The 25,011-nt window shown below is 37.5% G+C and overlaps 1 protein-coding gene across 1 annotated transcript in view; it reads left to right on the top strand.

Annotated features, from left to right (window-relative positions):
- FANCC (FA complementation group C) overlaps nt 1-25,011 on the top strand; it is a 74,685-nt gene that overhangs the window by 39,622 nt on the left and 10,052 nt on the right. The window contains exons 5-10 of the mRNA XM_084225615.1: nt 5,084-5,203; nt 5,997-6,061; nt 8,113-8,277; nt 11,184-11,340; nt 18,216-18,268; nt 20,969-21,068. Of these exons, the coding sequence (XP_084081741.1) occupies nt 5,084-5,203; nt 5,997-6,061; nt 8,113-8,277; nt 11,184-11,340; nt 18,216-18,268; nt 20,969-21,068 (660 nt within the window). The remainder of the gene's footprint in view (nt 1-5,083; nt 5,204-5,996; nt 6,062-8,112; nt 8,278-11,183; nt 11,341-18,215; nt 18,269-20,968; nt 21,069-25,011) is intronic.

Genomic DNA, 25,011 nt, shown 5'->3' with positions numbered 1-25,011 from the left:
TCATAAGGACTGTGCTTTGACCTTTCACCAGCTCTGTTGCCCTTCTCTGGACTTGCTCCAGCCCCTCAATGGCCTTCTTGCAGTGAGTGGCCCAGAACTGGACTCAGGATTCAAGGTGTGGCCTCACCAGTGCCGAGTACAGGGGGCAATCCCTGCCCTGTCTTGCTGGCCACACTATTGGTGATAGAGACTAAGATGCCCTTGGCGTTCCTGGGCACAGCTGGCTCGTGCTCAGCCGTTGTTGACCAGCACCCCCAGGCCCTTTTTGGCTGGGCAGCTTTCCAGCCTCTCTTGCCCCAGCCTATAGTGCTGTCTGGGTTGTTGTGACTGGAGCAGTGTTGGGCTGGACCCAGCGCTTCACCATATCAAACTTCATTCCACTGGCCTCATTCAGCCCATTGATCCAGCTTGTCTAGATCCCTCAGTAAAGCCTTCCTACACTTCAGCAAATCAAGTCTCCCACCCAGCTCAGTTTCATCTACAAACTGACTGAGGGGGCACTGTAGAGGATCACGCCTAAGCATGTTTTGTCTCAAACATTCTGAGTATTGCTGCAGGAAAGGTGTGATTGGAAGAGAGAGTCCTGTGGAGCTGGGGCAGTGCTGTTCTGAGCCAAGATCCTGCTCTGCCTTGAGACTCATGCTTAGTCCCTCACCCTCACCCCACTTCCCGGAGAAGGGCTGGCTGTGCATGAGTGAACAAAATTTTGTGATAAGTAGTTTATATAGAACCAGAAGCATGCACCAGATGAACCATAAAAGGGAATGAATCAGGTCCCCTCTTTATTTTTTCTCGCATTCTCTCTTTTCTCTCGCTTTCTTTCTCTTTTCTCTCTTTATCCTCTCTTTTTCTTTTGTTTTCTTTATCTTAATATCCCAGCTCTGGACCATCCACAGAACAAGGATTATTGTGAGGTCTAACAACTGGAGACAATTTCTTTTCTTCCCTTGCTTTGCCTCTGCAAATCATATCCTATTGCATATGCCATACTGAATTTTGTTGTGGGAGTAGAGAGGTAGTGGAGGTATGGTATAGGATCTTGTAGATAGGAAGCAGTGTGCTTACTTTGATAAAGAAGGTTTATGACTTTATGTCTTTGTGGTAATGCTCATAGGATTGTCTGCCTGTTAAAGATATTAGAAATCTCTCTGCAGCAGTGGATTTTGAATTATCTGCAGTATTACTCAGTATAAATTGCATCAGTACAATAAAGTCACTTGCAAGGTTGTTCTAAGAAGTTGGTCATTGCGAGGGCTTTATTAAAATTCATTAATTCAGTTTCAGGTTGAATGGGATTTTGAATAGCATGCCTTTAATCCTAGGCTGGAGGATGGATTTCTTCTCTTGCAATTACAGTTAAGGTGGTTTCCTTCTTACTTATTCAGTGGTGAGAGAAGTCAACACAAAAGTTGTTTAGGATATTACAGTGCATCTGACTAGTGTTCGTTTTCCAAAATCAGCCATTTTAACTCTGGAAATGTAAAAATAAAAGACCTCTTGTTATTTTTCCTTTTGAATGCAGCATTTCTGCTGCAGATCTACTTTCCTGGGTTGTAGAGTGTGATGTTAGTGGATTAGACAGTGAATAGTAATTGATTCACTGCCAGGAATAACAGATGATTATGCAGATCATCAGTTGTTGACTTTGCTGGGCCAGTGTAGGATCCTTGACTGATACCATCAATAGAGGAGTACATTTAGTGCTGACAATTTTCTCGTCATGTACTTGAGTACCTCATAGTATTGATCTTGAAATGATTCCTTAAAAGTCATCAGTATCAAATAACTGTTTGATACTGTGGCTCTGTAATATGTCATGTTTTTTGATTTTCCAAAATACCTGGGGGATTCATAATGTAATACTGGAACCTGTCACAAGGTTTGAATGTTTGTACTGCTTCCTATATATGTGAGAAAATCTGAAATCTTTTATGTTTCTCTATAATACTTTCTGAAAGAGTTAATTTCAAATATTCTCAAGCCTTCCTCTGCAAGGCTGCTTTCAATCCATTTATCCCTGATAATTGATATTGGAGATTGCCCCAGTCAAGGTGCTGGACTTTTCACTTGGTATTGTTGAACTTAATGAAGTTCACACAAGCCTGCCCCTCCTTCCTCTGGATGGCATCCCTTCCCACATGGAATCAACTGCACCATGTATCTTGGTCATCTGCAAACTTGCTGGGGATGCCCTCGATCCTACTGTCCCACTCAGTCCCATCCCATTGATGACGACATTAAATATTCCTTATCGTAATAGCTTATTTGTCAAGTATGAGTAAAGCATCAGTACTAATTTTTCTTCCAGACAGCTCTCTGTTAATATAGAGTAAAAGAATTATCACTTACAACCAGAATGATATAAGAAATAAATAAGCTGCTTTTTTTAGAGAGGAGAACTTTCTGTATGTGTTCTAGAAGAGTAAGAAAGCTTTTAAATGGAAAAAGACAAATGCTTTAACTTGCCGTTAACAAATACCATTGTTGCGTGTAGGATGTCTCAGGCTTTCCACTGCAACACTGTCAGTAAAGTGAAATACATAGGACATAGAGCTGAATTGTAAATGTTTTCTATCTTTAATACCTATTTGTCTTATATAAATACTTAATAGCTCCTTTCATCTTGACTACAATATCCTTGCCTGTGTTTCCCTTGCCCCCTTCTGGCTGAGATTTTGTACATTTCAAGAAAAAAAAAAGTGCAAATTACTTGCACGGATCTAGTAAATTGAAAGTGAAACACAAGCAAATAAATAAGCAAGCAAAACCCCAAAACAATACCAAACCGAAAACCATTGCAGGAAAGCGTTACAGGACATATGCAGACTCTGATGATGTATAGTCATTTTGTCTTCTCTTTTCTTCCAGTGCTTGCATAACATAAGGGTAGGGGGGGAAGTAATTTTGAAAGTACTCTTCACAAAGAGAGTACTCTTCACAAGAGGTTAAAGAAAGGGTCACTAGATAATAAATTTTTTTGGTAGTGCTACAGTGAAGCTGTGGGGTTTGAAGCCATTTCCTCATTTAGCTGTCATTTGCTGCCATGTCACCCTGCCAAATCCTTTTCAGAGATTTTTATGTTTATTATCACTGATCAAGATTTTTTTAAATCTTTCACCAATCAATCCGACAGACTTTGTACTTTTCAAGCCCCTTCCTTACCTCTCAAGAAGGTGGCATCCCAGGTTTGCTGTTTTAACGCATCCTTTATTTTGTTTTTGACTTGCAATTTCGTCCCTTATTTCATTCTGCTTGGCAAACTATCCAGTTTTGATAGTGTTCTGAAAAGAAAATTTAACTATAGTAATAGTTACAAAAGACAATAAAAATATATAAAGGTTATTATTTTTTATTCATGAATTGATTAAGGCCTGTTGGGAGATTGTACAGTTTAATAGATTTTAACTTTTGCTTTTAGAGGCTTGTACATTTTTAATATCTGCTCTTTTCTGTCTTTTTCTTAAGAATGCAAAAATTGAATGTAAGTTAACTACTTTGAAACTGTTTTGCCACAGTGCTTTTCCTTCTCTTGTTTGTGGGAATTCTCTGGATGGCAATAGAACAGCAGCTGCTCCTGTTGAGGGCTATCTAGGAAAAAAGTTGTACAATGAAGGAAAAGAATATTTAGACATTTAACATAACTCTTCAAGGTAGTAAAAGAAACCTGAAGTACAAGTAAATAAGGTATCCCAAATTCTTGTTACTTACTTTGATAACAGTGCATTTTCTTAGACCTCTGGTGTTCTTCTGCTGATTCTTCTCTCTCTCACATTAATCAAACATGGAGCACATGGATTGAATATATGTTAATTCTAGGACTTTGGAAGCAGTTGCTTAGGAATGTTCAACAAATGCATGTATAAATACTTGAGTTTCTGAAAGGAGAAAATAAGTTAATGAGATTTCCTTTTTTTTTGTTTAATCTCAAAAATCTTTCATTAGCTTTCTCTTTTTATTAGTAAGAATGCCCAGAAGCAGCCTAAACACATGGGAGTCACAGAGGTTTTATCTGAACGTTCCTTTAATCATATGTTTTTTAAATGAAGGCCTTTTTCAGTATATTCTAATCCTGAGCCTCTGTTACAAGGAATTTTATATACTTAGTGCCATATAAAGTTTATACTTTTAAGTGTCAGTGATACGGAAAGCCCTGAAATTAACCCTGGAAAGGGAACATGACTGTTGTTATGTCAGCATGTAGCAGTCAAGAACAGGAAGAAATGAAAGCTGTAAAAAATGCAGAGCAGATAGTTTGATGGTCAACTTAGAACTATCTCAGCTCAGTTGTGACGCCAGGATGAAAAAACCTCCTCAATATTTTGCACTTTTTGGTTTTCATAATGACTTTGCTGGGGAAGGTGCTCATGCTGGGGTGTAAGATCCAAATGTCCAAATGACAGCAGAGCTGTAGCATAGGGCTGAAGAACTAGGAAAGGATGAGTACTATGCTCAGAGTCCCCCTTGCACACCCGTGGAACCAGTGTACCAAATCTGTTAATCTGATTTAGAATCTATCATGAAAGGATTGCTTAGATTATCATATGGTGATAATCTATATAAAAGGCTTTAATGAAACATAAAGCATTTTTTAGTGAAATTGGTAGAGAAGTAAATGTCAAGATAAGATTTTCATCATCATCTTCTCAAAATAATGATGCAATTAAGTGAATTACGGTATGAGACCAGACCTGAATCCCAGAGCATCTTGAAAAAGTGATATGGAAAAGTAGATATTAATTTCACTCTAGCTCTTCTTGATCATGGTACTGGTCAAGACTACAGATGATTCAAATGGCTCTCAGAGAACTGAAACCTAGCTACAGTCTGTGGTTTTAGTGTGAATGGTCTCCACTGTGATTGGACAGCTGCTGAAATCATGTGCTGTGTGAACCCACGTTCGATTGCAGCAGTTGCAGCATTTTCCTTATGGTTGGTGGGGGCTGTCTGCCCTTCTGTATCAGTGGTGTAAAATGGCCACAGCTGATCAAAAGGCCTTACCCCAGACAGAGCTCAATAGCAGTCCTATCCCTTTACATAGCTTGTGTTAGCCTGGAACTTTATTGCCATTCTGTTGATTTTTCAGAGTTTGTTGTGCCATCTCCTTTCTTCTTCTAAGTGGGAAAGTAATGAAGCAGAAACCAGTACATTCATATCAGCTCTGGGCTACACAGCAGCAGATTATTATTGTCACTTGGTTAAAAATGTAAGTATTTTGTGTAATTGAGATTCTGGCAATAATAAATCACCAGTTTATAAGCACATACATGGAGCTGTCATTGTGATAAGGAACATGAACTGAATTTTGTTTATCTTTTCTTACCTCAGTTACTTTTACAACCTTTTAAGGGAAAAAATGAAGTGGGAGATCTCTGGACAAAAGAGAAATTTTTATTAGATTACACTATAATAAATATTCATAAAAACAAAATTCCCATTCCTGTTGTGCTACAACAAAAGAAAAACCCTATTCTATCATTTTTTCTCCATGAAGTTAAAGTTATATTTATTATTTTTTGTATTAGAATGTAACTTCTGAATGGTTTTTTACTGTATTTGCTGGGAAATGGGAGATGAGCACTAAATGTTAGCTAAAGTCACTTTTCTATTCAAGATATATAAAAATAATGGGAATAATATTTAATGATATATTCACTCAAATTAGACAAAGCATGTAAAAATTATTAGTAATTCTCTTTTGAAATTTATGCCTTAACTCTTGGGGAAGCAGAGCTAAAATGAGTATCTTGGTTTTAAAATGTGTGAAGTATATAATGTGTAAAATAACATTTTGCAGTACAGTTTGTTCAGTGATTTGGAGAGCTTTAATTTGACATCAATAGTTAAAAAATTAAAAAATCAAAACAGATGAAAAGAGGACGTTGTTAATCTTCACAGTACATCCTTTACAGTCAGACAGAGAACCACGCAACTAATGTCTGCTTATTGTCAGTAAATTGTCAGTAATGTATTTTATTTACTTTTATTTTATTTAACAGATGGTCGTTTCATTAGTAACAGAGCTCAGAGAAAACCAGTTCAATGGACTTAACATTCAGGAGAGGTAGGTGTTATCTAAACATAAGTTTGATATGTTTTGGTTTGGGTTATTACAGTTCACTGAGGATCATTTTACAGTCTTGGGCAAATTAGACTTCAGTTGAAAAGGTTTGGATACATATGTTAAATAATTTAAGTCATGGACAAGCTTGGTAAGCTTGGCTTCATGTAAGAGTTTGTACTTAACCTAGGAGTAATAGAGGGGTTGGAAGGGACCTTTAAAGAACGTTTGCCTAATGGTGCTGCTGTCACTCTTTGTCATGTGATCATGTCCTTTTGCTGTCTGATTTATGCCTTTCTTGGCTTAACTTGGCTATTATCCTCCTCTCTCTCTTTGCATCTAGATATTTGGTAAGGCAGATTAAATGAGCTGAATATGTTTTGAACTGATTTTAATATTAAAATTATGGACGCAGTTAATGAGGAGTATCATGAAGTTTCTTTCAATGTAGGAACTAAATGCCCACATTTTAAAAAGCAGGGTGAAACTGACTTAGCTGAAAACCTGGTTGAGACTGTTGGGAAGAAAAATACCTTATTTCTGCTGGGAGAAAGAGAAAACTTTGAACTTAGGTTGATTTTTGAATGTAGACATTATCATATGGATGTTTATTCAAATTCCAGAGACAAAAGTAGTTTGCTTTTAGAGGTGTACATTTCCTCCTTTTTCCACTTAGTGATATTTTAAAAATTCAGGTGATAACATTGTGGCAAACTCATTGTTAACAGTGGAGTGGATTGTGCACTATTTTCCAATAACATATTTTGAAGATTATGTAGAACAAAACTATCTTTACAGGGTTTTTCTTCTGTTAACTGAAGTTGAGTAAGAGTAAATTCATCTGCTAAATTTGGCTAATCCTGGATAAGGAATCAGAAACATAATTTTGTAAAGGGAGCTGATGTAAAGTTTCAGGTCTGTGTATCCTGGAAAATACTGCTGCATGATAAGATCATCCCAATAATTACCATTCTTACAAAAACACTTGTAACAAAAGTGCATTTTGAAGTATTTCAGTATAAGAAACCTTAATGGTGATGATTAGTACCTTGTTTCCATACTGCTAAGCAGCCTTCTTAATTCCCATCTCAAGTCTTCAGGACCTGAGAATCCTCACCAATGGGTCCTGAAGTCCTATTGGTGACTCCTCAAAGAAAATACTTTTAGATTCTTTCAAAGAATGCACTTCTTTTAGTGAATCAGGAGAAATTTGCAGGAACTCAGAGAAGCCTTTTACAAACAATATAGGACAATATTTTAATTTGCTAGAATTCAGCGTTTCATAGTTCTTGGTCTTTATAAGTATTTTCCTGTCAATGCTACAATTTCATGTGCTAGAAACAATATATAATCTCTGGGAAAGTGATTTCTTTTTGCAAATCTAGTCTCCGCCATTTTAATTTTCTTTAAGTTCCAAAGTTTCTGTATTTTCTTTATGTTCCAGATTCCACTGTCTTTAACCATTTCCAGCCATGTAGTTTTAGTGAGAAGATCCAGCAAGTGGTTTGTGTATTAAGATCCAAAGGGGCTACATATTTCTTCAGCTATAGATCTGTAAGACAAAAATTTTCCAGATGAGCACTTGAAGACAGCAGGATTTATAAATAGTTTCTGTTAAGAGGAAAGAAAGGTTAAAAAAGAACAGGAGGCCTGAAAAGCAGCTAGGTGGTCTCTTCTCAGGCTCCAGGAAACTTACCTGGGAGCTATGACTCTCTAGTCTTCCTTCACTGGCCCTGGGAAAGACAGAAGAGGGTCTACTAGGAATCATATGGTGATGGAGCCAACATAACTGGGTTCAGTTGAGAATTGTGTTGGTATCCCTCACATGGTTTGCTTTGAGCACTTAAATATGAAGATTTAATCTGACTTATTAAAATTCTGCACATAATAAGAAGTTACATGTCAACAGTCATTTTAGTAAATAATTTTTCAGCAGTTAGGTGTGCATGTCTTACATTTAATATTCTGTAATTATTAATGTCCTTTTTTTTTGCCCAACAGTTTAGAATTTATGACTTTTCTGAAATATGAACTGTGTTTATTTTTTCCCTCAGCATTTCAGCCAGTCGTGTGAATGCTATTTCCATTTTCTGTGTGCCTCTCATTACTTTGCCTGATCTAACTCCATTGCTGGAAACTCTCCTTCTTTACCATGGAGGGTCATCAAAAGAGGTTCTCAGTTCAGAGTTTCTAGAGGCTGTGAATGAGGCCTTTTTAAAGTAAGTAGCAGTATTTGTATTATTGTTTTGCTTTATAACTGATAGTCATAAAGACTATAAGTTCAATTCAATGTCCTTTTTCTAGGTTTGTATGCTGAATGCACTGTATACTCTTCTAGTAAAGTATTTCCCTTGCAGTTCAATAGCAGAGCTGAGGATGTGGGCCAAAGCAGAATTTTACATTGTTGTAAAGCACAAACTGTGGCATAACAGCTTTAAATATTGACTGGGACTTTGTCTCATCTATTCCCTAAAAAGGAGGTTAAAACCTTGAATAGATTTTAGGAATTTTGTGGAAGTTGTGATAATTTTTCACAGAGACATTTATGTGTCATATCAGTGTATTACCATTCCTAACTTGACATTTTGGGAGTGATTTAGTTTTCCTGTGTAAGATACATCCTTATGTTTGATGTTTTCGTAATTCTTTTGGGTTTTGTTGTTTTTGTTTTTAAATTGCTTCTCCGGATTTTAAATTCTCCTGGTATTCAGCAGATTAGTTTTAATGAATCTGAGAGAGGAGCAATTTGTGAAATACAGCTCTGCTTGTTTTGCTACCACCAAACCCACTGTTCTGATAAAATTAGTCAATGGATGAAAACCAGCTGAGTGAACCTGAACATCAGCAAGGTTGGCTGTGCCAGGAAGGGAAAATGTCAGGGAAAGCACAGCCTGCATTTGCTTGAGAATTGCTTTATTCAAGTTGTAGCTGAGGTGCTGTATTATAAACTTTTTTTTTTAATGCTAGAAAATGTCCCTTGTGAACATTTAATGTCAATTATCCATTTCTCTCCATTTTTAATCAGTTTTAATTGCTTCCTCTGTACTCATCATAATTTCTGAGATGTTCCAGTGAAGATTTTTGTGGTGATCCATTGGGGGCTCCAGACAAAAATAGATTATTAATGAAAAAGTACAATAACTAATCCATTCATGTTACTAGAATTCAAGGAAAAGGAATGAAAAAGGACTGTGAATGTGGCAGTTTGTAGTGAAAGATGTGCCCAAAAAGACAGAGCTGTCTTTCACTCTTCCACTTGTCCATCTTTTGTGGCTTCTGACTGTTCATGTTCCACAAGCCTGAAAGACTTTGAAGGCAAGGTCACAGGTTCTGTACAGATGTTTTGTTCTCATATCAGTAAGCTGATGGGCAGTCCATCATGACAGACTTCTGACACTCCAGGTTGTGAGTAAGGCCATTTTTTGGATGGTTGTAAGAGGTTTTTCTCTTATATTAACTGTTGAGCTACTTACTTACCACAGTGAACAAATATACCTGATTTCACATGGCTTTTGACTAAGTGACTCTTTCAGGGTCCTCAGCAAAAGTGCAGTTTGCAAAAGTTTCCCTGAGAGCAGATACAGGATCACACATGCTTTGCATTATATGTTACAGGAGTGTCACTGAACTCATGTGTTCTGAATGTGAATATGCTTGTATTTTATTTTTTTCCCCTCTCTGGCTTCTATTTTCCCTTACTCTGTTGAGTTCTGAACATGTCTTCTTTCTGAACATGGGTGGAACCTGCCCCAGAGACACTTTCCAAGGCTCCAAAGAACTCAAAATTATGCTGGTGGAGCCACCTGCAAGTTCAGCTGTGGGAGTATAATCACTACAGTTAACATCCTATATGGTTTTTATATCTTAGAGTTGCAGCACCTCTATGTTTTCTTTTCCCACCATAATATCTATAATATCTACCGTGCTGTCACAGAAACAACAAGAAAGTTTGTAGTGGCAAAATCAGCTAATCTCTTGTCATTCTTAATTTACTCTCACGTGTGTTTGTGCTTTAACAGTAACATTTAGTAAAACAGCATCCTGAAATTGAGCATTGCTTTACAGATTTGAAATTCTGGATACTTCAATGTATTTCTTGTCTCGTCATTACATAATACTGAGTGGAAAAAATACAGGCTTTTTAATGACATTCAGAATTCTGAGAGCTGATAATGAAACAAGCATATGGCAAAATTAATACATTGTAAATAGATCCCAAAGTGGCTTTAGTATTCTTTCTGCTGGTATTTTCCTCCTTTTATCAGTGGCTTTAGTTTGCACGTACTCTCCAGCCTAATTTTAGGTTTTTAATCTTAACTTGAATTAAGACCAAGGTAAATATTTATTGTTATTTATGTATTGTTTTGCTTTGAACCTTTTAATTTGCAACTATCACAATAGCTACAAAAATATTCTAAGGTGCTTGTGCTGTGATATCTCTTCTTGGGAGGTTAGTTTAGTATATTTTGATTCATGCTGGTCCACACTGTGCCTTTTCTTTTGTGGGGATACAGCACCAATAGCTGAAGTCTTTAGGTGAAGAGATAACTTGTCTTCTTAACTGTTTGTTATATAGCTCTGGTCGGTGCTGGTGGGCTAAAGACTTAGCTACCTCTAAGTAATTTTTTTTCTTTTTTTGTTATCTTTTTTTTTTTCCTTTTTGTTGTTGTTGGTTTTGGGTTTCTTCCTTATTTCTCTGCAAAGATAGGTAATGCTTATACAGCAGTAACCTTCCTGTTCATCTGTCAGTGGCTGTCTGCTAGAACTGGTTTGCAGTTCTTGCGCTCTGAATGATTTGAGAGAGCACAAGGTCCTGGGACAGGACCTTTCTCGAGAGAGGAAGGGAACTCCAGACTTAAACATTCTGTTTCCCTTTGATGGAATTCAATGTGACCAGGTTTTAAACATGTGTGGTAAAGTTGCATTTGTAGATGATGGTGATTTCCTGTCATTCTTTGCTATTATGATTTGCTATTGAATAGGCTACTCTAAATAAGATCTCTCTCTTGCTTCAGGTTGATCTTTGTGTTTCCTTTGCCCCCAATATATTAAAAAAAAAAAAGTAAATTTTTTTTGTCTTCCTTCTAGTTACTCAGGTAAAACAGTATTTTCCTCTCTAAACCAGGAAGAAGATCTCCCTTCCGGAATCAGCTGTCTTCAGCCTTTGGCTTCGTCACTTACCAAGCCTTGAAAAAGCTACCTTACATCTTTTAGACCAGTTGTTTTCCATTCAGTTGGATTCACTGGAAGAAGTGGCTTGTGTCATAAAAGACTCATTGCTGGTATGTGCAACGTGTAGTACATTTGCTACTGCTCTTTCATGCTTCAGGACTGACAGTTTTCAAGTATGTCAGCATAGAGACATAGGACATAAAACTTGTTAATGCAAGCTAAATCTTGAGTCTTACAAACATCACTAATTTTTTAATTTTTACACTGAATTGGTAAAAGAGAAAAAAAGATCTCATCCAGTGATGAAGAATGGGTAAAAAAAGAAGAATCCCAGTGATGAGGGTGCTGAGTACCTTTATCTGTCTTAAAAAATTAAAACTCTGGCCCAGAAGGATTTGAATCTGTTTTTTCTTCAATCTCTCTGCCCTTTGTCCAGCAGTCTGAATAACTGAAATCCCCTGTTATGGACTACTTAGTTACTTGGTTTTCTTTGCAAACATGAGCAAAATTCTTAATGCAAAACATTTGCTAAACCATAATTAAAATTTGTTTTCAAATGCTGTGTTATGCAGAGCACCAAAAAATCTTCCCTATAAGAAAACCTGGCACAGTACTTTTTCCAAAATAATGAGCTAGTTTGCAGCGTTAAGTGTAAACTTAATTGTTAATTGCAGTGTAATATAGCATGTGTGCTATGCAGTAAAATTATATGTTTCGTAAAATGACAGAACTAATGAATGGCATATGGTATTTTATTTTCAACCTATGAAACTTACAGAGTATGTATTCTAGTGAGGAAAAGAATGCTTCCTTTAAATATTCTTCCTTTTTAATTGAACCTGGGAATCTCTTATTTTAGGGATCCATTACGATACTTGCAAATCTCATAAATGCCTTGGTGTCAGCGGTTCTTCATATGGCATCTGGGGATTTAGGTATTACAGCATACAAGGCTATATACATAATTTTTCAATATCAGATATATTGTAAATTTTATATAGTATCTGGTACTACACCATGTACCAGCTGAAGAAAAAAAAGGTATCTAAATCTAGGTTATAAATATAAAATATATATAAAAAAGAGTTAAATACTTGTTTCAAATGTTGTTTTTTGTCATTTCATAAAAAAGTTCATCCTTGAGTTTCCTTCACATCCTGATCTCTTAAAAGAATGGAACATTACTAAGCTAGCACACTTAGGTTGTCTTTACTTGTCTCTTCTCCAAAGACTTTGTGCTTTCAAAATAAGATATTCAGAAAACCAGTGTAGCAGCTTTGAAAGCTGGTTTCGAGAGGACATCCTGTGGACAAAGAATGGAATGAATGGAGCTGTAAAGAAGAGAGCAGTAGGCCACTGGATTGATAGGTATTGATAAGAGGCAGAGTGCATGAATGGGAGATGGCATAACAGATAAAAACAATAGGATGAGAAGCTTCAGAGAGGGAGTATAGAAGGAAAATAATGGGATCCTGAAAAAGTTGTCTAGATGCATAATGATATTTTGTGCAACATGTTCATGGTACTGTAAAGACACTTGTGTGGCATTAAATTAGTCAGCACTTTGAATCCAAAGTATATCAGTTTAGCCTGCCTAAAGGATATTTAAATATTTATTTCGCAATGTGGATATGCATTTTTTGGCAGTTGAATTATGGCATTTTAGGATATAAGTTCTGTTTACCTTATGGGTATGGTAATAGTGGAATCATGAGACAAAACTAGATTTCTACTTTCCTACTTGGAAGAAAACCTTTAGAGGACAAATAGTCAGAAATATGTTAGTGATTTGATTATAATACACTTTAAGAAGGAAATTTCAATCAGCTCTTTCATAATTTCATTATCAGAGTAATGTACCTAAATCAAGTGTCTTGATACAGTAATCATACTGTACATAAACCTTACAGAGATCTAAGGTACACAGATAGTTGTAGACTACTATACTTGTCCTATGAAATAAACTTGATATGTACTACTCACATATTTTAATTCCACGAGTAATTGCACTGTGATGGTCCACTAACTTATGTTTATATGGCATGGTATTATGTTTGTGTGTTTGTGGCTAAACTGAAATCACTATTGGAAAATCTGTAGTTACTGAGAAATAATAAAAACAGGTGAAGTGACCATCACAGATGGTCTCTTACCTTCTTTGAAATTTAGTGGGTGAGTGGATGTCTTCCTTTCTGAAGTAACTTTAGGATTTGTATGTCTGCATTAACAACTAAATGTGCAGTAAATACACATACTAGTATTTTATGTTTTACCAGGAATGGATACATATGCATATACACAGATTTTTAAAGCCCATGTATGTAAAAAGCGAAGTGATTGAATTGGTGTCATTTAGTTTCTGTTTGATTCTGAGATAGCTTTCCAAAGTAGTTTTATTTGTTTCAATGGTGTGTTGCAAGAAAAGTGCAATAGGTTGAGAGAGCTTAAAATTTGTTGTCTTCTTCTTTATAAACCATCTGTTCTTGCTGCATTTTATTTTCCACCTTGTTAGCATAGAATTGTAGAATCATTAAGGTTGGAAAAGATCTCCAAGATCATAGAGTCCAATCTTTGACCAAAAACCATCATGTCAACTAAATCTCAACTCTAAGTGCTACATCCAGCTGTTTTTCGAACATTTCCAGGGATGGTGACTCCAGCACCTCCTTGGGCAGCCTGTTACAATGTTTAACCACTGTCTCACTGACAGAATTATTCCTGATCTACACACAGGTTGACACTCTGTCCTCTTGTCCTGTCACTGATAGCATGGGAGAAGAGTCTGATCCTCACCTGGCTGTGCCCTCCTCTAAGGCAGTTATAGAGAGTGATCAGGTCACCCCTGTGCCTGCTTTTCTCCAGGCTGAACACCCCCAGCTCCCTCAGCCGCTCTTCACAGGATGCTCCAGACTCTTCACCAGCTCTGTTGCCCTACTCTGCACTCACTCCAGCCCCTCAGTATCCTTGCAATGAGGTGCTTTGCTGAAGTCCAGGTAGACAATATCCACAAATTTTCTCTCATCCAATAGGCAGGTCACCTGGTCATAAAAGGCAATTATGTTGGTCAGGCAGCCTGTCCCAAACCCCTGTTGGCTAGGCCTGATCCCCTGGTTGTCCTGTATGTGCAGTGTGATGGCACACAAGGGGATCTGTTCCATAACCTTCCCTGGTGCCAGGGTCAGGCTGACCGGCCTGTAGTTCCCTGGATCCTCCCTTCCACCATTCTTGTAGATGGATGTCACACTGGCCAACCTTCAGACATCTGTGACCTCAGTTAGCCAGGACTGATGATAAATGATGGAGAGCAGTTTAGTGAACACTTCTGCCAGCTCCTTCAGTACCCTTGGGTGGATCCCATCTGACTCCACAGACTTGTGATTGTCTAAGTGGCACAGCAGGTCACTCACAACTTCCTCCTGGATTGCAGGGGCTTTGTTCTGCTCCCCATCCCTGTCTACCTGCTACCTGCCAGGGGGCTGGCTGCCGTGAAGATAACAGAGCTTTCTGTTTAAGACTGTGGTAAGGAAAGCATTAAGTACCCAGCCTTTTCCTCATCCCCAACAGGAGACTGTTCCCTTCCATGTCCAGTAAAGGATGGAGATTTTTCTTGGCCCTCCTTTTGTAGTTAAAGTATTTATAAAAACACTTCCCATAATTTTTCACATCAGTAGCCAGATTGAGTTCTAGTTGTTTTGCCTTTCTAGTTTTCTCTCTGTATGACCTAATGACATCCTGAGTTGCCTGCTCCTTCTTCCAAAGGTCCTAAGCTCTCCTTTTTTTCTCTGAGTTCCCATGAAAGCTCCCTGCTCAGCCAGGGGAGTTATTTTCTCTACCAACTCATGTATGGGCACATGGAGATGGCCTGCTCCTGTTTGTTTCTTAAAGCATGTCCAGCCTTCCTGAACTCCATTGTTTTTAAGGGCCGTTTCCTGAGGGACTCTCTGTACCAGTGTCCTGAACAGACCAGAATCTGCGCTCTGGAAGTCCAAGGTAGACATTCTGTTCATCCCTTCCTTACTTTACCAAGAACAGAGAAACTCTGTCATTCCATGGTCAGTGTGCCCAAGATGAGCTCTGACCACCACATGTCCCACAGCCCTTCTCTGTTTGTGAGCAGCAGGTCTGGCAGGGCATGCCCTGGCAGGCTCCCTTACAGGCTGTGTAACATTTCCTATTTTAAACTAACAAATACAAAATAAAATTCAGAAGTACAAATATACAATTGGAAGATGAAGACAACATTTGAAATGCAGTGCCATAGTGGTTTCCTAAAGTTAGATGTGTTTAACTTCCAGAAGTGTCTTGTCCAATTAATTGCATGTGAGTCTGGAAATCTAGAGTTACCACCTTAAATCTGTATGACCTTTGTCATGTTTACTTCCCCATGTTTATTCTTGTGGTTGCTACAGAGGATTCTTTGATGTGAATAAAATGCAGATTATTCTCTTCTTTTTTTTCCCATTTACTTGTTTACTGTAGATACTGATAAATTTTGCTTTTTTTTTAATTCAGTTCTGGCTTTGTGTCATAAATAAGTTGTTTCAGAATCTGCTTTCTAATAATACAGATACAGAAGTTGTGTAATTCTTCTAGACTTGTGTCTGGAAAGCGTTATGTTGAAAGTACATTTTTTCTATCATAATACCACACATGCAGCTCCAATTCTCTGTGTTTGAATCTTTTGCTGAGTGTGTATTGTGCTGTCTGTAATATGCGTGTTTTAGAAGTAATTGAACAATACGTAGGGTTTGATTTCTGTGAAAAGCATTGAATAGTTGCAGACAAGATTGTTGAAATACAAAATGCCTTCTTATTTTGAAAATATAATGTCAACAAGAAGAAAATTTTATTAAAATCCCTCCTGAAAATGATAATCCCTCCCAAATTCCAGAACTGGCAAGTATAAGAATCCCTCCCAAATTCCAGAACTGGCAAGTATAAGAATTGTGCTGCCTGCTCTTCTCCTGCTACACAAAGGGCATCTTCAAATTGCAGGGCAAAATTTTTTATTATCACAGCATTCTTGTTGCAAATTAATTCCATGCAGTCCATTGATCAAAATCTCATGAAATTTGGTAACAGTGGGGTTTGGGCTTGGGTTTATTTTTTCCCTCTTGACTACCAGTGATGAAATTCATATTGATTTCAGTAGTTTAGGTAAAAACCTAAGAGCTATCAACTATGATTTCTTGTAGTGAATACTGTTAGGATGCTGCTGTCTGCCAGGAAGCCATGTGGAGATTTTCATTGTTGTATATAGCACCTTTATTTTGGACTTGTTCAAAGGAACTAGGATTTAATCTTGGAACTAGGATTTAATCTTGGTCTGTGAGTTGGTGCGCTGGACCCTTTCTGGTTTGTATCCAGCCTTTCTTAAGCAACAGTGTGTCCATTCCTCATCAGAGAAGTGTGCATGCAAAGGTGGATAGAGTGTCTGAATGACAGGGGAGGACTGAAAACATACTCTCACTTTCCACTGCTCTCCAGAACCTCAGGATGGTTGGGTCTAGCAGACAGCTCTGGAGATACAGTCCAGTCTTCCCACAAACAAAGAAGAAACAAACAGAACACGAGCAAGACCCCAAACCCCAAACAAGGAGAGGCCCGTGCCTCCTGCCGGCTGGCGCCGCGGGTTCCTTGCGCGCTCCGGCGGGATTTGGGGCGCGGCTGCCGCCGCTCCGGCTCTGCAGCAGCAGGGGGCGCCCGAGCCACGGCTCGGCGGGGCCGCACGGCCGGGTGGGCGGCCGCTCCTGTCCGCAGTACGGCAGCCGCCGCTGCGGGAGAGGAGCCCCTCTTCCTCACAGTTTTTTAGTAAGGGTTGTTTGCTTTCTAATATTGTCATGTACGGATCGTAGCAAGCAAAGTTCTTGTTCTCTCTGTGCACAATTAAAAGGATTTTATTTTAATTGTTATTAGTATTGTTGTAATAATTATTATAAACATAATTATTATAAACATAATTATTATAAACATAATTATTATAAACATAATGTATATATATTTTTACGGTGTTATGTTAATTTTCTACTTGGTACTTTTTAGCTCGAAACAAGTGCATACAAGTTTTCAGTAGTGCATTATGCACTTTAAGCTGTATTAATAAATGCCATTTTATAAATATTATGCTTCCCAAAGTTTATGTAATGCATTTTATTAAACATGCTTTACTCTAAGCTGTTCAAAGAACTGTATTCTTACTAAATCTTCAGGCACTAACATCAGAGACACTAAGTGAGGATTTGCTTTTCAACTTAGACTTTAACTTAGTACTTTGGGAAATGCGTAAGTGGGGTTTTTTCTAGGTGTTCTATAAAAGCCTAAGAATATGAATTAGAAAGCAGTGTGTTTACTGGTGCATGTTTAATAAAACAATTTTCTCAAAACAGTCTTTTGTGTGGCAGCATGGTAAAAGGCTTCACTAGTTAAAAAAAACATTTGATGCACTGAGACAATTAGGTTGTACTAGCAACACTGAAGTTCACAAAAGAAGATTATACTGTGAGAAAATGTCTTGGATGAAAATGCATGCAAAACTATTAAAGACAAAGGTGATAAAATCTATTAATTTGTGGAATTTAATTTTGAAGATGTAGCAAGAGTCTCAGAACACAGAGGATTGTCTGCAGAGAGGAAAGAAAAGCTTTTTGAAAATCTGCTCCCTGTGTCTAGCCTCTAGCAATTGCATGCAACAACCTGTTCTTTCTGTCCGCCACCTTTAGTATTTGTAGTGATTGTTGTCATAGGCAGTTTGGAATCCCAGGTGTTTGTGTTTGTCAGCTGTTGAGCCTGCTTGGTTTCACTGTGGAGAATCCTAAGAATTCTTATCCTGAGAAAATCTGAGGGTTTAGTGAGAGTTGATCTTAAAGTTACAGTTTAATAATGGCTGTGTCATAGCATGCATGAGTTAAGCTGTAAATTATGCAATGACAGTTGTGTGAGTTGTTCCTTATTAATACCTAATTTTCTTTCATTTGATTATCAACAGCCACAAGCAGCAAGCCATCCTGCTATTTTCAGAATTGTAAATGAAATTTTCAAGTAAGTTTTGAAATTACTGTGGGAGGGGCTTTAAATGACCCATTTAAACATTGAGGTTTTCTTTAAGAGAAGAAACAGTACTATAATCTGCAACATATTATAATTGCAGGATATCTTTTTCTTTACTTGTATGGTCTAAAGTCCCTTTCTGTGTAGTACACTGCAAATAATGAAAAACGTTAAAAATTTTATGAACGTTAAGTAAAAGTTACATCATAATAATCCTTTATGTAGTTGACTACACGGTATTTTAGCCTTTAAAATTTGTAATTTATTTTGTACTTCAGTAGAGATTTGTGGCTGAAATAGAGTTTTGAGGTGAAAATTATAAATGCTGAAATGGCTTGGCCCATGCCAACGTGAAGGTAGGATTTAGCAAAACTTTTGCACTTATCAGTGTAGCTTCTTTTACATTTTGTTTATGCTTTTCAGGATTCCTGTTAGATATGCTCTTAATGTCCTTCAAGTATTGATCCACCTATTAATAGTGAATTTGGTTTTGAATGCATTAAAATTATTTTGAAGCAACCAGTATATTGGTTACCACGTGGGGGCTTCAAATCCTTTATACTCGTTTTCAATGGCTTTTCTTTTCTTTTCTTTTCTTTTCTTTTCTTTTCTTTTCTTTTCTTTTCTTTTCTTTTCTTTTCTTTTCTTTTCTTTTCTTTTCTTTTCTTTTCTTTTCTTTTCTTTTCTTTTCTTTTCTTTTCTTTTCTTTTCTTTTCTTTTCTTTTCACTTGACTTAATGTTTACTGATTTTAACTAGATCTACTGCCAGGGTTATCAGTATTAACAATTCCAATACAACAATAATGTATTTAGTGACTGACATCCTTTGCTCATCAAGTGCTTCCTTTCTTAGGAAAACAGGGCTCCCAGGTACGTTTGTGTGGGGGCATTTGTGTGTCTGTGCACATTTAGGTTTGTGCAGGCACTAACAGAAGAGGCTTGGCTGTAGAAACCGTGGACCACTGCATTCTGAGTGGAGCCACTGCTCTGGCAGTCCTGTGTTGCTGTGGTCCTGTGTCTGCACACAGATAGCATTTTCTGAAGAGTTGAGATTAATCACTTTTCCAAAGCAAGATGTGTGTAAAAATTGATATGACTTCAGCAGATGTGTACTGATGTCTTAGGCTGGAGACTGTGCATTGTGATGGTACAGGGAGACAAAATTTGTCCAAGCTTCTTGGCTTATTTAAGGTCATGCTGTATGGAATTTTTTTTTTTAACACTACTCTTTTGCATCCTCCCCCTTTGGTAGACAGTAGAAATGGATTAAATTGTGTTTCTCGGCTAATGCAGGGCTTTGTCCAACACAGTATTTCTTGGTAAAATTTTGCACTTCTATTAATGTTTCAAGTTGTCTTAAAAAATGATGTTTTCCTCTTTCTAAACCTTTCTGTTCCCTTTCTTTACTTTGAATTGTTTTCTGCTTAGTGTGCTCGTTCCTCTACGTTGTTGGTATTGAAAAGTTGATGTATTTTAAGAATACTATGTCTCATCTCCTCTTGATACTTACATGAAGCTGTATATGTTAGCTGGTTTTTGCAGACCAATTGGTTTATGCAGCCTTCTGTTTATTTTTGTTCTATTTCTCTAACGTCCTTCCAAATATCATCAAGTGCAGTGCAGATGTTAAATTACTATTCCAGTTGCAATCACATGTGAGATTTTAGAGAATTGCTGCTAAAGAAAATGTACTTCCTTGCTTGGAAACTGTGTTAGGTTTCTATAGCTGGCACAAAATTTCTTTTATATTTGGGGTTAGTGTTTTGTTAGAAGTATGGATCTAAGCATTGTGACTCTTTCTGTAATAACTTTTCCTGCTATTTGCATGCTTATTGAGATTAATTGTTCTATATTATCTTATTACAATTATATTACTTACTGCTTTTATTTCCCAATGTTTTCTTGCTATGTTTTCTTGCCTTGTGTGGCTATACACTTAGCCTGTATAGCCTAGGCTGTACACCTAGACTGTCTTGAGTTTCCATGTACTGTTCTTTTTTTACCAGTGATTATATTTGCCTGTGTTTTGTGACATTTCTATGTTACAGTAATGTGTTAGCTCTTCATATGTTTTAGAAGGAATGAAACAATTCTCTAATACTTGAATCTCACTGGCAACTTACTTTGAACATATTTTCTCCTTTCTACTATATGTCTTTCAAACAAGAGAATGAAAATCGCTGCTATGTGTTTTTCTCTACTTGCTCCATTTGCTCAAGCTTATTTTGCTCTGTGGAAGGCAAGTTGAGGCACTCACCTTTGTAAACCTCTAGAGTGGCCTATGGGATGCAGTGCCACAAAACACTATAAAGTATGCTTAACTCAGTCATGGGAGTAGTTCCTCTAAACACAATAAACTGATCAGATGCCAAATTTGGCTAATAAAGTTGTGCTAGTCTTTTTAATTGTATACTTATTAGGTAGGATAAATTATGTGTCTGCATGTATAGTGTATATATTTACTAAGACTAATTTATATGTAGGAGTTGTGTGTGAGGTTGGTTTTGTTGTTTTGGTTTTTTTTTAAACTAAAAATCTAAAAAGCCTGCAAGTTGGTGTTTATGTTAGTGGTCTAATGAGCTCAGACACAGTTTGAATGTACAGCATACAAAGAATATACCTTTTTCTTTCATTCAGTTAACAGTGGTGTGATGGGATCTGATCTGTCTTATCTAACTTTTCAATGCATAGGAATGCACTGATGGAAACTGATGGAACTTCAGAAGTTATGACAATAATACAGGTGTTTACACAGCTCTTCCTTCAGGCTTATCAGAATGAAAACAAACAGGTTAGTCAAGATCTCTTTCTTAGTGTTTTTTCTCCAGTGACAAAATGCAAAATTTCACGAGAAAAAAATCCAGTTCTACTCTTTAGAGGGGTGACTGAATATAAAAATGGCATCCTCTGTAGCTGCGTAGATATGCCAAAGTTCAGTTCAAACATCTTCACCTGCACATAAAATTATAGCATAAAACCAGTATGTTAGAGCAGTTTACATAACTTAACCCTCAAGTTTGTTGGCGTGAAGTGCTTTTCCCTGGCTCAGTTCCCCTGATGCTGAGGTTTCTGCCTATAGAGCAAACATGAACATTCATCTTTGATAAAAATGAGGAAAAATGCTAGATGCATTTTTCTTTTGCCGTAGCAGGGTGTCTGATAATAAATGAAGCAGAGATAACAATCCCATTCCTAGTCCCCTGAGTAATTATAAGAAGGATACTGCATAGTCATATTTGTCTGTTCAGAAGGTAAGAGACACAGGCTAATACATACTAAGACATAAAATACATACTGGTTTCAGCACCTGATCCTCAACAGTGATCTCTTTGAAAGTTTCCTTGGTCTAAATTTTCAAATTTCACAGCTTAGTCTTTCTTCTTCTGCACAGATTTTTGTACAGGTCTTACTGAACTGATTTAAACAAGAGCAAGATCAGTTTCTTACCTTAAAATTTTGAAATACAGATATGAAAAATCTTATTTTACTTATAGGTTGCAAACTTGACTTTAGATTCCCAAATCACATGGTCACGTCCTGACCATCTTGTTCATCTTGTTTGTTTTTTGAAATCAAATTTGTATGTTGCAAGTTTGGGAAGACCTTGTAATTTAAAACCTTCCACTTTAAACTTAAGAAAATTTTCAGTTCCTTTGAGTTTTTGCATCTCTTTGAGGGAGATGGTAATTAAGAGAATGCTGGGATTTCTTGAAAGTTGTGGCATAGTAGCTTTTAATTAGCAGTGTGACTGAATCTGTCTTCTGGCTTCAGGCAGCTGTCTTGCTTAATACATTAGTGCTGTGCATGATAATCTTGTGCCACCCTGACTGCCTGGCAACAGCACACTGTGTAGCCCCAGGTGGGGATCAGTGGGTGAGAATGAAAGTAAAGATCCCACACCCATCAAACACCCAAGAGCTAATCCTGCTGTGCCGGTGATAGGTTTTCTTCAAGGTGAAAGTTCTTCGCCTGCTGGCATTGCTAGCTAGCAGCTAACATGGACTACAGCCCATTTTTCTAAAGTGGTTTTAAATGTTGAGTTTCCTTTATTTAACTTGTATACTGTTTAAGTCATGGGGTTCTAATTAAGGTGTTATCTTCAATGATAGAATTAAAAGTCCCTTGTCTCACAGTTTATGAGTCAACTGTAATTTTAGTTAACTTGCAAAAAGGTAGGTACAGATTGCTTCCTAAACTTTGGCCCCTTTTCTTCCCTTTGGTCATACCATCATTACATATATTCATAAGGTATCTGTCTTTGTGGTATCTGATTGCTCTTGACAGGACATAATGTGCTCTGGTAGCATTTAGTAGAAGAATGGTAGAAACATTAATGACAGAAGATGAAGTGAGTTCTACCTGGTCACTGAGACCTTCAGAATTTATAGACAGTTAACTGAAAAAACTAGGCAAACATACCTCCATAAAATTTGCAAAAGAAATGGCTTGTGTCTGGCAGTTTACAGGTTTGTGTGATAGGAGAGTGATTCTCTGTTGCAGTGTGGCAGCAGTCAGAAATAACTGTCTTTTATAATAACTTACAGACCATTTAGAGAGAACAAGGTTTGGCAGAAGAAAAGCTGAAGAGTGAGAAAAGACAGTGCTGCTGGGTTTAGGATAGTCTTTTTTATTCCATGTTTTTGGAGACTGCAAACAGTATAAATGGAACATGGGGTTTAAACCTACTTTGGAAAAAGTCCCATTTCTAGAGTCATTGAAGAAGAAATTTAAGAATGGGTATACTGAGATCACTGTTGGGGTATGTTTTGTATTAGCAGATTTTCTTTCAGTTTGTGGTGCTACTGAAAGCTGACCTGAGGATAGTTGGGTCATGTTGCTTGTAAATTTATGAAGTTCATATTTCTATTTGATAGAAATTATAACTTTCTCATAAATTATTTTCCCTTGATAATTTCAGAATTATCATTTGTTTTCACCTGGGAATTTTGTTTTCAATAGCTAGATAAATATTTTAAACCTGTGTTCAATGTTTATTTCCAGTTATGCATCATGTCAGTTATTATAACCAGCCACATCCAAATTTGTTCTTTCTGATAGTACCTTGTTTTCATTTTGTAATGTCTTACATGAGGAAAGAACTGACTAAAATACTGTGTTTATATGACAAGTCTTTCTAGCTTTGCCTAGACAGTATACTGAAAATTGTTTTTCACTTACTTCACAATATTATTTTTGTATGTAGTGCATGCTATAGGTTGTCTTGGTTACTGCTAACTGTATCAAGGGGCTGCTTTTTCATGGGAATTTTTGGTGCAAGTTAATTGGCTACATGCATCCTTTACTACAGGGATTATTATTTTTTCTATTTAGCCTAATTCCTCTCAATAAAAAGACTTCAGAGTCTTACTACACCAGTGATATATAGACTGTCTAAGAAGAGTGTATATATTCATGTGCTGTAATTTTACTTAACTGTCATTGACAGAATAAGAAAAGGTAATAGAGGGAATGTGTCCTTTGGTTTGTGTATAAGATGCATGCATATATATGCCAATAGAAAATAGTTATTAAATACAGTCTTCATTGGATTTACAGCTCTATCACATTTTATAGAGTTCATATTCCCAGCCTGTGTTTCAAGAGATGATCTATTAGCTAAATGCCTTCTTATTCCTAAAAAAGAAGACAGAAGAGTTCTAAGATTAGTGGTATGGATGTAAAGATGTAAAGGAGAGAATCATAGATTGCTTGAGAATTGGAAGAGATCTCTGGACATCATCTTGTCCAACTCCCCAGCTCCAAATCATAGCTACTTAGAACCAATTGTCCGGGACTATGTCCAGGTGGGACTCTACAACTCTTCTAGGCAAACTGTGGTAGTGCTTGGCCACCTCACTGCAAAAACAAAGTGAAAAGAAAATTACAGAAGTGTTTTCTGATACACAGACAGAGCCTCCTGTGCTTGAGTTTGCCATTACCTCTGATCCTGTCACTGTGCACCACTGTGAAAACCCTAGTTCTGTTGTTTTGCACCCTTCTTTTAGGTGTTTATATACATTGCTAAGATTCCCCTTGAGCCTTCTCTTCTTCAGGCTCTCTCAGCCTTTCCTCATAGAAGTTCTCTGGTCCTTTAATGATCTTTGTGGCCCTTCATTTAACTGGGCATTAACTGGGCATAGTACTTTAGGTTAGGCTGCTGGAATGGCTGCATACAGTGCTGAGGGGAGGGGAAGGAGAACCTCCCTGGACCTGCTGGCAATCCTTTGCCTAATGCAGCTCAAGATGCCACTTGCTGCTCTGTCGCAGGGCACGCGGCTGACTCACCCTCACCTTGGTGTCCACTGGGTCCTCAGGTCCTTCTCTGCAAACTGCTTTCCAGCTGGGTGTCTGCCAGCAGGTACCTGGAGTTATTCCTGCCCAAGGGCAGGACTTCAGACTTTCTCCTTGTTGACATTTATTTGGCTTCTCTCAGCCCATTTCTCCAGCCTGTCAAGGTCCCTCTGGATGGCAGCACAACCCGTTCTTGTATCAGCCACTCCTCCCAGTTTTGTGTCATCACCAAACTTGCCAAGGGAACTCGCTGCCCCTTCATCCAGTTCATTAATGAAAATGTTAAACAAGACTGGGCCCAGTGCTGACCCTACTGCGCCCTGGACTCCCAACTGGATTTTGTGCCAGTGATCACCATGTGGGCCTGGCTGGCTTTCTTTCTGTCTCAGGGGGAGTTGGTGTTGCACTTGCACCTACATGCTCCACAGTAGACGTGCCTCTGG

Source organism: Fringilla coelebs (assembly GCF_963513975.1).
Source record: "Fringilla coelebs genome assembly, chromosome: Z".
NCBI classification, from domain to species: Eukaryota; Metazoa; Chordata; class Aves; order Passeriformes; family Fringillidae; genus Fringilla; species Fringilla coelebs.
This window is presented reverse-complemented; position numbering and strand designations above follow the sequence as displayed.